The sequence below is a fragment of the Rhinolophus sinicus genome, linkage group LG14, assembly GCF_036562045.2.
Source record: "Rhinolophus sinicus isolate RSC01 linkage group LG14, ASM3656204v1, whole genome shotgun sequence".
Taxonomy (NCBI): domain Eukaryota; kingdom Metazoa; phylum Chordata; class Mammalia; order Chiroptera; family Rhinolophidae; genus Rhinolophus; species Rhinolophus sinicus.
The window spans coordinates 12,213,784-12,226,575 of NC_133763.1; the positions used below are offsets into that span (position 1 = coordinate 12,213,784).

Here is a 12,792-nt window from a genome sequence, read left to right on the forward strand (position 1 = left end):
TGTTGGGGCAGGTTGATACATTGAGCCAGGGAGCTAAATCGAAGGCAGTAGTCGCATGGCACAGTAGAAAGTTAAGGCTTTATGATGAGACAGACCTACATTTAAATTCCAGTTCTGGGATTGATTCTGGGTGTAACATTGGGAAAGTTACTTAAACTCTTTGAACTTTAGTTTCCTCACCGGTGAAATGGAGGCCATAAAGCCTTCTTCATAATGTTGTACAAAACTAAAATGAATAAATATAAATAACTTGACATAGTGTTAGAAATCAAAAACGAATGTGGTTTATCTCAGTATTCTTAGAGTTCCCAATAATAATTGCTGACCAGAAGTGTTAGGTTGGTGCAAAAGTAATTGCGTCTTGAAAGGTTAAAAACAACTGCAAAAACCGCAATCACTTTTGCACCAATCTAATACGTATGTATTGACCTTTGGATGGAAAATCATCTGGCAATGTGAGTTAACAAATGAAACAACCACAAATTAAAAAGAAGCACAAGTTATACCTGACAAAATGAGAAATGAGAATATATCTGTGATAGAGTAAGGTCTTGTCTACGTGACCTAAGCAGTTTCCCAAAACTCACATGGTGTTTGGTTACTATTTTCCTGCACGAAATAGTCAGTCTAAAAGGAGTGCGAAGGGGCATCAAAAAGTCCGGCATGAGTCAAATTGGTTGTGATTTACTGACAGAGACTTTTGCCGGGACAACTCAGTATTTCAAAATAAATGCTGAGATCAAATTATCTCTTATTACTGCTTGTTTTCAGCTTGGTATTACAGCTTTAATTCCCTATAATGATATCATTTCTTCCAGTCAATAGTTTCCTGTTCAAGGACCAATATTTCCCTGTCACAATTGATACAGTATTTTAGTGAAATGTAATGGAGTTCCCAAAGGAATAAATGATAACAAGGATTCTCTCAAAATTGCTGTAACTGTTGTTGTACTTCCTTCTTCATAAAAAGGTAACAACCTTCTGAAAGTAATTGACAAATAGATACAAGTCTTGATGAATTGACAAATAGATACAAATACACGTCTATGAGCATGTACATATTAACAATAAAAACAGACTGAGTTTATAGAACCTCTAAGATGGTATGAATAGAGAGGGGAAACTAAGTCTCATTATTTTTATAAATTTAAAAGGAATAAAGTCATCAAACAAGAAAAAAAAAATCAATCTTTAATTAGTAGCCAGAAAGAAACAGATTTTTTCCAGATTTATAATTTTGTTCCCTGAGGTAATTTTGAAAATATTTTTAGAAAAAGCATAGTAAATATTTAACCATGTATACTCTCATTTAATCATTTTAATATATGCTAGCATTCAAAAAAAAACAAAAACACGAGTCTGATCTGAAATAGTTTCAAAGAAGTATATGAGCTTTTTTCTAAAAACAAAAACAAAAAAAAACTTCTAAGCTTAATCCCTTGCTCTTCTGGAATCAGTTACAGTCAAGAAAAAAAGAAGAGCAGTCATGGCAACTGATAAATAACAATTAGACATAGGATGGCACAAGCAGTGAAACTGAACGCAGATGTGGTGACCCAGTGTTTAGAAATGGCACGACCCAGACAGTCCTGCTGGTTCGTCTCTACGTGACCTCACTAGAACACTGAGATACACCCAGTGTCCTAACAAAAACAAAACAGTGAAATAGATGTGTAAGCTTCCAGAATGAAAATTCCTACCATGGTGCATAAATCCATTGTCACAGAGTCCGACGCCAAATATCATGGCCTCTTCTCTGGTGCGGCAGTCCCCCTGTTAACCATTAGAGCACTATACTGGTTAATAGGCAACCGAAGGCGTGCATCCTGACTACACGTGACAGTCCCAGCACTAAACTGACAGAGCCATTCACATAGCACAGCATACACTGTTTTCATAAGCCTACGATACATCTAATTGTTGTAAAACAGTCACTTGATGTTGCAAACATCTTCTTTTGACATTAAATGAAAAACAAAGATTTAATATTTCTTGAGAAAAACCATACTTGACTAAACATGAAAATATATAAGGAACTAAAATGTATTGCTACAATAAACGACCCCTTTCTCTTGTTTCTTCAATCTTATATTCCAATTATGGATAAAGGAAATATTCCATATATGAAAACACACTAAATAAAGACAAATAAACATCATTATGCACGATTTTTGCTATCACTTCCCTTCCACCAAACGGCCTTGATCTTTAAAGAGCCCTAAAGAAACCTACTAATCTAGGGCGACTAGTAAGACCGTAAGAGTAAATTGTTTGGCTGAGCCAGCAAATGCAAGCTTCTCTTTCACTCTTTTGCCGAAAAAATAATTAGATCATAGAACTGAACTTAGAAAGAAAGCCCAATGAAACCTCTTGTTATGATTTTAACCTAGAAAGCACTTATCTTAGCAGTATGAATATGGATTCATATATATGCATATGTGTATATATATATATGTATGTATGATATACATGACAGTTACATGTGTTACAGTTTAAGAAGTTCTTTCTCACATATTATCTCAGTTTTGTCCTAGTCCTATCTTTCAGCACTTAGGTACTCTACCAAATCTATCCTCTTCTCTCAGGCTCCTATCCCCTTTCACGTCAACACCCTAATCTAGTGTTTCTTCGTCTCACTTCTAAATTATAATTTTTTAATACTTTCTCCACCTTATGCTGTGATAGAATTAAACTTTCTTATACAGAAATTTCATGTTCCAAAACTTTAAACAATTTTTTTTTTTAAATCATCATAACATCAAAATTTCTGTTGGGCTCTCAAGGTCTCCCGTATGCTGGCTTCATCCTACCTCTCTGCTCCACTTTCCGAATCGCCACACCTTTTGCTCTAGTCAAGTTGGCCCCTGTTGTTGCCTGAACTCTGCGCTTACTTTCACCCTCGCTTTCACTCACGTCATCATTCATACCGCGATGCCCTTCTTACCCTCTACCCATTTCCATTCTATCTATCTGTCTATCAAGGACCAACACAAGTTCTACCTCATGCTGTGACAATCTTCCTGCTAACTATGAAAGCACTTATAATAGGTATCTTTGGACAATGCATCTGTGCCCTTTTCAACAATCTAGCTGTTACGTAACTTTCATGCATTCATTCAAAATGTATTTATATATTTTTTGCCACATCGTATGCCAAAGTGCTAGAGATAATATAGTAAAACATTCGAACACAAAACTACTTCCCTGTACTCAAGGAATTCAAATCTAGTGAAGGACGAGTTCACTTAAAATGTGGTGCATAGTAAGTACCATTATTCAATTTAGTCAATATTCCCGATCACGCATTATACTAGGAGCTAGAACAAAGGTTACACAGTTCCCTGCCCTCTAAGAAACAGGTGTGTTAGGCCAGTTTCGATATAATACGGTATTTGCTAAGACAGATCTCCCCAGGAAACTGAGACCACAGACTCTGAGCCCTGCTAGAAGACCCAGCCAAGCTTCCTAGAGATGATGCTGGAATGAATTCTTAAAGGATATGTAAAAATTAGCCCCATCAACTAACAGTCCTTTGAAGTCAAAAACCATGCCTGCTTCCTGTTTTGGTGGTTTGTTTTATTTGACTCTTCAAAGCAATTGCTTAAATGTTAAACTTTCAATAAGGGTTTGTTTAATAGTCACTGGCATTTCATTGATTATTCAATTGACATGCTGGCCAGGCTATTATTTTATTGAACAGATGGTATAAAAAATACGGTCTAAAGTGTGCTGGTACCTGTACGCCTTTTAAACATCCTTCTTTTGTCACATAGAACCGTTGAGAATCAAAAGAGAGCACAACAGAAACGGCTTTGGTTGTGAAGAAGGAAGGCATTAATTATAAAATATGATTGACCCATAAACAAATCACAACTGACGTGATTTAAATGTTGTAGACGTACATTAGTGCACTCGCTACATACGGAGTCGACTTCATGGAATAAGTTATTTATACCCAATTGGACTAGACGCAGCACAACAGCGAATGAAAAATGTATTCAGAGGAAAACAACAGTCATCACGCTTTTCATGATGACAACATACAATATATTACAGAATAACAGGAAAACCGTCAGATCTAGAATATACTCCAAACAATACAAAGACTATCCTATTGGAGGCAGTTCTTTATTCTGTCCTCTAAAGCTGTCCAAATCAACTCAGTGCCCTGGTCAATACTGGCTGTTAGGCTTTATTATCACTTGAGACTCTTGGTGGAAAGAGATCCCTCCTTTTTAGATTAAGAATTTATCATTCTCTTATCATTTCATTCCTATGTTTTTGTCCTCAAAGCCAGCCCTTGTTTTCCTAATCTGAAGCTAAGCAGTAAGAGTTAATTATGCCTGATACTTATATTTGGATAAGTCTTACCATATCAGAATCATAAAGCTTAAGTGATAAAGAAGAAATGACATGTACAGCTATAATAGGAAGTAAACAGTTGTGAAAATAAAATCTAGTGAGATTAAGTGCCTTGTTCAAGTTTGCGTAACTACTTATTGGCAGAGCTGTCATCAGACCTCTGCTTCCCCAAGTCCTAGTCCACTGAAATTTCTACTATGTACAATTTCTACAGACATTGCCAGAACAGGCCACTAAAAAACAAACCTGAAGATAAAAACCAATTGCAACCTGGTCCAGTTTTTGAGCAACTTATTCTATTCTTCTAATGACCACACTTGGAAAGTAAAACTGCCAAAAGGAAAAAAAAAAAGTTGATAACTGACTTCCAGAGTCAGAACTTTAAGTACTTATTCAGCACCAGCTTTTACTTCAAAATATTTTTCTTCAGTTTTCTCACATAGCCAACATATAGTATAAGTTCATGTGAATTCTATAACACTGTAGTTTCTATGTGAAATTACAACTATGATACCAAGTACAGAACCAATTCCAATGACACATATTGACCATCGTGTTATAACAGGTTCTGACACTAATAAACCCACTGGGCATACAAATTAGGGTTTTATCTAATGGTAACTGTTGATTTAATCTAAAATCTTAACTTCTAAATAGAATGCATTTAAGTGCTTTTAAAATACAAATATAGGTGATCTTGGATAACCAAGGAATTAATATTAAATAATAAAAATCTCAAAATGTATGTGTGTAGATAAATCAAATGTAAATTAAACATTACTATTGGAAACAAAAAAACATTTTTTATGGTTAAGTATCAAATGATTATGATTAAGTATTAATCCACTTCTAACAGGAAGTAGGCCACTTTCTTTAGTAACAAAAAAGTAAAACTGTTTATGAAACTGACTCAGATATCCAAGCATAATGACAATATTTCAACCAAACAATATCCCCTTCCCCAAAATAGTAAGTTCTGTCAAAGTAGATATCACTTTTGTTAGCTTTTTTTTAAATCAAGGGAAACATTTGATCATTTATCATTTGACCTAGTGCGATAAAACATTTAAATAAATTTATATTTGAATATCACTTATGAGGGGCTAGATGTCCTGACTGGCAAATACCAGCTGTCAGCTCCCACATTCTGACAAGCAGAACAACAACAACAACAACAACAAATTTTGTACCTTCCTATTTAAAATGTATGCAGATGGTTATTAAAGCTCATATTATCAAAGCACAATTATTATCGAATAGAGACAAAGGCACAGGAAGATTAGGGTAAGTCGCTAGGACTTTAAAACATACTTTAAAACATACTAGTAAATACATACTTTAAAACAAATTAGTGAATGAAGCATGCAAATAATTCAGTATATGCCCATTGCCACTTTTCAGTGATATTCAAACTACACTTCATTTTTTGGATATAAGTATCTCAGCTGACAATTTTAAAATAGGAACAACTTCTCCTCGAAAAACAATATGGCATAAAAATTAAGCTTGAAGACTCTGAAGGTAGGTTAAAATCCTAACTCTGCTTCATAATAGCTGCATGAATTGGTCAGGTTATTTCACTGTGCCTCATCTGCAGATGGGGATTAAAAAAAAAAAAAAGTACCTAACTCAAAGATAAAGCAAGAGTGAATATAAGTCAGCAACTTCTATTTGTCTATTTACCTGTGCAATCAACCAGTCTATCAGTTTGTTGGCCATGACGACAGATTTGTAGGTCCTTAAATGGTAATCTTTATCTCTGTAAAGAAAAAAAGATACCAAAAGCAATCAGGAAGGAGACAAGTGAGCCCAGAGAAACGTTTCATTTAGTATCAGTGCTCAACTGGAATGTTTACTCAGTGTAATCTGAATCGATTGTCCACATCATGTGTAAATAAGAGAAGTTTACAAGGTCTGTACAACATCTGCAAACTCCATCAGCTCTTATCAGGAGAAGAGACCCACAGTGATACCCAAATAGACACTTCTTCTTTCACTTGTTCTTATATCCAAATAAATCATTACTGCTATATATCTGGCAATAACATATAGTTAGAAATACAGTATCTCATTAACAAAGAATAATAATATAGATTTTTTTCCCCTTTAAATCAAGATGATTCTACAAAAAAAAAAAAAAATCTCCTCAAAATGTGGAGAATAAAGCAATCCTTTTTATTCGCACTCATGAATTCTTGGGGAAGGCTGGATTTGCAGGATTATTCGTTTGGCTCGACTATAGTGGAAGACTGTAGGCCTGTCCTGAAGCAAATACACTGAGAAAACTTGTCATTCATTTTGTCTCAGTGACACCACATCACCAGGCAACCAAGGTCATCAACTGATCCCACATCAGACTCTCTTTCAGTAGACTTCCCAGATCTGAGAAATCATTCACCGTTTAGTAGGATGCCAATAAAATGCTCATGATCAGAATGGGGCCCCAAGGGCGAAAATCTGTAATTCATTTAGTTTGAAGGCCTGGATCAAAAGGGAATGAGAAAATGACAGTCTTTTCACAAAGTCAAAAAATCCAAATTGTAAACAACTTGCAGTGACGAATAATTACTAGTTATATTCACAGTTCTCTAGCCTCTGTCAGTAATTGACAATTTTTGTATCATTTTATCCACTTTCATAAAATGCTCCCTAAAATATGATTTAAATTTCTGAGATTTCAATAATAAATGTACTAGTTTAGCCAGTAATCGACAGCAGATTTTTTTAATCTTTTTAAATCTATCTCCATATTTCTGATACTTCATCACCCATTTTGTCTTTGTTCCCATAAGTATTATTAAGAAGCAAAAAGGGAAATCTATTGTACACCACATGTGGGTCTGTAGGTTCTTCATCCAAGTAACTTTTCTTTTCATAAACTGAGTTTACACATATTAAAAGCATGACTATCATGCATTCCATCTGTTTTATGGGTTTTTTCCCATAAATTTTCCCTTGACAACTCATAAACAATTGTCATTGCTAGCCAAAGAACAATTCCTTCTTATCAGCTCTTACAGACTGTAACTTTCTTGATAAGAAATCCCATATGGCTAAAATATATTTTCAGAACATTTTCTCACATAGAAACTCTATGTACACAGGTGATGTGAAAAAAATAATTAACCATTATTGTTTTCTATTAGTTTAGCAGGAAAAAATAAGTTAAGTACCCACTTATTATTGGGTTAAACAAACATCGTTTCGTATTAAGTTATCCAAAATATTTGCAGGGTGTCTATTCAAGAGAATCAATAAATGACCACTTCTTTTTCACCTCTTTTTACTTTGTGAAGCCTGCTTGTGAAAGTGGACAAGATACGTTCAGGAGTAGTGGGTAAAGACCCTGTTTTTTCCTTCAGGACCTGCCGTGTACTCTCTATGAAACGTTAGTGGGCGTTCAAATAAACAGCAACTTCTGAAATATTTTCTTTTTTTCTAAGCTCTGCATTTCCTTGGAAGTGGAAACCAGAATGAAAAATACAAACACTGTACATCAAACATTTGGATTCTATAGCCATGAGTGAAAAGCCTCTTCATTCATTTTGGAAATAGTACATCCATTTCTTTGTTCTGAAAAATACAATTTAGTCAATAAACTCCGAATGATACCTGGCCATTTGAAATTAGTTTAACATTACATGATAGTTTCTCAGTCATTGTATATCAGTGAATATTACAAAGTACAATAATACTCTCAGATGACCTCCTCTAGATGCAATCATAACACAAAAATCAAAGTTTTCCTCTGTCTTTCTAAAGAGATAAACTGATAATTCATCTTGAGTCCTCTTAAAAATAAAAGGCGTATCTCTTCAGAAGGAAAAACATGGTAGAGATAAAATTATTAAATTATACTTATTAACTCCAAAGTGATTCTTAATTTTCAAGTACAAAATCTTTCCTTTGGATAAAAGATCATGAGAAAGAAATACTGTGAAATAAAATACACATTCAAGATTTGATTACACAATTTAAAAGTTAACATACAAGTAATCATAATAGTAAATATTTATTGTAAACAATATCTCCAAATCCTCTCCTAGTCAACTATTAGTTATTAAATATAACTGAATGTATATCATTTCATTATCATCTATAATTTATTGTAAATAAATGGTAAATAATTTTAGAAATCAGAAAAAAAGTACGAAAATGTATAATTAGAGCATCAGAAAATTTAGGAATATTTTAAGATAAATTATTACTTAATCTTTAAAATTTGCGCTTTGGGACAAAAAGCAAAATAAACCAACGAGCTCCAGCTGGATAATATTTACCTAACATAAATATTTCTTTTTTTAAATTTTTAAAATTTTTCAATTATACTTGACATACAATATTATGTTAGTTTCATGTGTACAACGTAGTGATTAGACATTTATATAACTTATGAAGTGATCACCTCAATAAGTCTAGTATCCACCTGACACCATACATAGTTATTACAATATTATTGACTTTATACCTTATGCTATATTTTACATCTCCAAGACTATTTTGTAACTACCAATTTGTGCTTCTTAATCTCTTCCCCATTTTCACCCATCCTCCCAACTCCCTTTCCATCTGGCAACCGGTAAAATGTTCTCTATATCTGCAAGTTTGTTTCTGTTTTGTTCATTTATTTTGTTCTTTAGATTCCACATATAAGTGAAATCATATGGCATTTGTCATTCTCTGTCTGACTTACTCCACTCAGCACAATACCATCTAGGTCCATCCATGTTGTTGCAGATGGCAAGATTCCATTCTTTTTTATGGTTGTGTAATATTCTATTGTATACTCTCATATGTACACTTAAATTGCCCATAACTTAGAAACCAGACTCACCTTATCACTGGAGTAAATAGACTATGAAGACGGCAATATAATCTTACGCCCTATTGTGAAATAAAGATATGTCAAAAGCAAATAAGATCACTCAAAGGACATACCAATGAAATTTTCAAATGAATGTATTCACTGTCGACATTCTGGAATAATTAAGCAATCTCAACCAATTTAAAAGTTATTCAAATATTACGTTACAACATAAAAATAATGTGACTTAAATCATGAAAAACAGGATTAAACTGTGTGATAAATTTGTTATAAACATGTGACATATACATATAAAAAAGGTTTTTAAATTTATTTTTCTTAAAATATAAAATATCAAGATATAATGTAAACAGAAAATAAATCTATGCAGTAATACATCATAATACTGATTCATTATGTTAATATAAATCTTGTCAAGTGTACAAATAAAAAATGTAGTACATTAATTTTATTTATTTGTAATTTTTAATTTATTCATGTGTCATGACCACTTGTTGCTACGTTTGAAATAGTTTCCAAAGGATATAACCTTCTGAGTGATACAATTGCATTACTTCCATTTAGAATTAGATAAGAGAATGAAAAAAAAAAATGATCTAACATTAGAATTCTTAGACTAGTAAGAAAAAATTGAGAGGTTTGTTTATATATGCCATTTAAGAACTTCCTACCAGAAGATTATTTTAAGTCTCTCAACAGCATTTATCTTGCTAAAGTATGACAACATGAATTCTGCTACTGATAAAAGGTTGTAGGAGAAGCTGTTACCTTTGAAATCACATCCTGCATCTCATTTCTTGGATAAAATGTTCCATCATCATAGCGAAATCTATATAACATCTGTTCTGGTTTGAATTGATGTTTATCAGTAACTAAGAACATAAGAACAATATATTAAAATGCTGAGAATCTAAAAGGTGGCAGATAAAAACAAATATATGCATGTTCCCAAATACTGAAACTTTTAGTTTTACCAAAAGCTTTTGTTTTCCTAACACAGGAAAGCTAATTCATCCAGTATTTGGACAGTAAGATTCATAATAAGATTTTGTTACCTAATACATTTACAATTTCCATATAAAGACATCACTAAATTGAGGTTAGCAACATTTAGCTAGCATATTATATGCATTTGTGCGTGTAGTGTATTTATATTTATATAAATATACAAGTTTACGTTTTCTATTTCTTTGCAATGACAGAAAGTCAAACAAAAAGCGCCCTTCAAAGAGCAGATATTCAGTTAGTGAGTTACGATTTGAGTCTCAGCCGTAGTAGTGAATTTTAACATTTATTTGTTTTATCCCACTGCAGTCAGGCCAAGACCACACATAGACCAATCTTGACCATTCATCGTGTGTTTAGAACTCTGGAGAATATTACATAATTTCAATATGTAACTGATTCCAAAATTTAATAGTTTTCTTACACTAAGAAATGCTTTCCTTGCTTGTCACTTAATTATTTTTTCTCAGTGGAAATGAGTGGTCATTCTTCACTTGTATCTTTAGGGTAAGATTTTCATATCCATAAAGACTCCTATTCAACTTCCTCTCAATTTTTCTTTTTTTCCAAAAGTCACTTTATAGACAGTCTAATAAAAAATAATAATAATAACTGTTCTAGAAAGGGGAAGTCTTTTTTATAAAGCTCAAAGAATTTACATCTATAAGTTTTCTTTACAGGGAATGCCACATTTGCAGAAGAGATAATTTGCTGGAATCGGCTCTATTTTCATGATTAGGTAGAAGATTTTGACCTTTATTTTTTGCTAAAAAAGGGAGAGAAAAAGCTGTCAGGATACAATCTCATGTACTACATTTGGCGAATCCATAACAAAGCCAAAAAAACTTATAAAACACACACACGAAGTTTCAGCTATTTTACCCCAACCTATCCAAACCACGTGCATGTGCATGGCTTATAGCCATAAAATCAGAGAGGATTGTTGCAAAAAAAAAAAAGAAAGAAAAAAAACAAAACGAAAAGATAGACAACACAGCCTTTTGGCAGCCTTTTTTACAGATTAAGCCAAAAAGGAAAAGAAAAAAAAAAGCATATGAGGAAAAAAATAAAATAAAATAAATATATTTTGAGATTCCCACAGCATCTTTCAAGACCACTCATTTCTCCTATGCAATCTACCTATTCCAATTTTACTCCTTAAAATTCACTGGAATAAATTATCGCCTTGATATTTCAAAATTCAAGGAAATGATGGGCCCAAATATCTCTGCCACAATAAAATAAGTGGTGGTATAACCTATTCAAAAGGGACTACTTAACTGAGAAGCAAACTCCCAGGACTTCAATAATTAATCTTGGATTAATCTGCAACTCCTAGCTATTGCCTTGGCAAAACAGTGAACAGTTCGACATTCAAATCGACTCATTCAACTTCTTGAACATAGTAACTGATGAGAGTTCAGTTCATCTTGGGAGAAAGTTTGCTTAATGGCATCTTTTAAACAACTGTGTGATTTTACCAGGGATGTACTGGTGAATATTTAATGGCTGGCTATGTACGTGGTAGGGGAGAAGAAGCTCTGATTTGTAGCATTTGCCAAATTTCTGTGGTATGAATGCTCCCACATTGGTCAATATCAAGCTACTAAAACAAAGTCAACAAACACGGACTCAGATGTGTGGTGACACATGATTATTTAGTATTTTTATCATACCGAAATAATAGGTATAAATAACACCAAGAGCATAGCTAGCAATAAAATGTAGTAAAATAATTAGCAAGTGATGAGTTTTAAGAATACACTACCTTTGTTTATAATTTATGTACTTATATATTTACATAACTTAAATTTTAATAATAGCTGTGCTTAACTAGCTTGCAAATTTTTTTTAAAATTTAATTACCAGCTCTCTTGAGCTTATAAGAAGGCAAATTCAGCACACCACTGGATATAACAAATGAGGTCTCTGAATTCTCACATAAGCACTTATAATGTAAATGGTAGTGCCAGACAAGAAAAGTATTTTCAGTATATCACAGAGAAAGCATATGATGCTTCAACCCAAGATTTCCTGGGATAGCAAGGCTTTGCCTCTCATGAAGTTCTCTGCGGTATTAACAATGTAAATAATAGCAACAACAGACAACTTTATTTCTTTCTTTATTTTTTTGGCTTGCTTTCCTTAAAACAGATGGTCCATTCAACTTTATTTTAGGAATTCTATTTTCACTAACATGCAGCTGGAACCACATACTAATGAAACTAGCATGTTTGGCTCATATTTCTTCATTCTAATAAAATTATTAATGTACAATTATATAAGAGTTCTCCTACCCTCAGTTTGGGGGAATGTTAATTTTGGACACTTAAAAAAATATTATTTCTAGTGATAAAAATTCTTTATGCAAATCTGACCAAATCCTGTAAACAGCAATAGATAGCACACGCCACTAAGATCAAACTGTGAAGGACCGAACAATATGAATAGAGAGTACTTAGTGCTTTATTTCTCAGAAAAGGAGTTAATCAGTTTATAAATATCATTGTTCAAAAAGATTTAAATTCTCATAAGTTAAATAATCAAATTATAATCCAGAATTTATCTACTACTTTCTTTTCAAAATTGTATTGTTGGAG

The 12,792-nt window shown here is 32.9% G+C and overlaps 1 protein-coding gene across 1 annotated transcript in view; it reads right to left on the bottom strand.

Annotated features, from left to right (window-relative positions):
* PREX2 (phosphatidylinositol-3,4,5-trisphosphate dependent Rac exchange factor 2) overlaps nt 1–12,792 on the bottom strand; it is a 232,990-nt gene that overhangs the window by 119,728 nt on the left and 100,470 nt on the right. Inside the window, exons 12-15 of the mRNA XM_019726246.2 lie at nt 9,956–10,059; nt 9,197–9,246; nt 6,046–6,121; nt 1,701–1,773 (exon numbers count right to left, since the gene is read on the bottom strand). Coding sequence (XP_019581805.2) covers nt 1,701–1,773; nt 6,046–6,121; nt 9,197–9,246; nt 9,956–10,059 — 303 coding nt within the window. The remainder of the gene's footprint in view (nt 1–1,700; nt 1,774–6,045; nt 6,122–9,196; nt 9,247–9,955; nt 10,060–12,792) is intronic.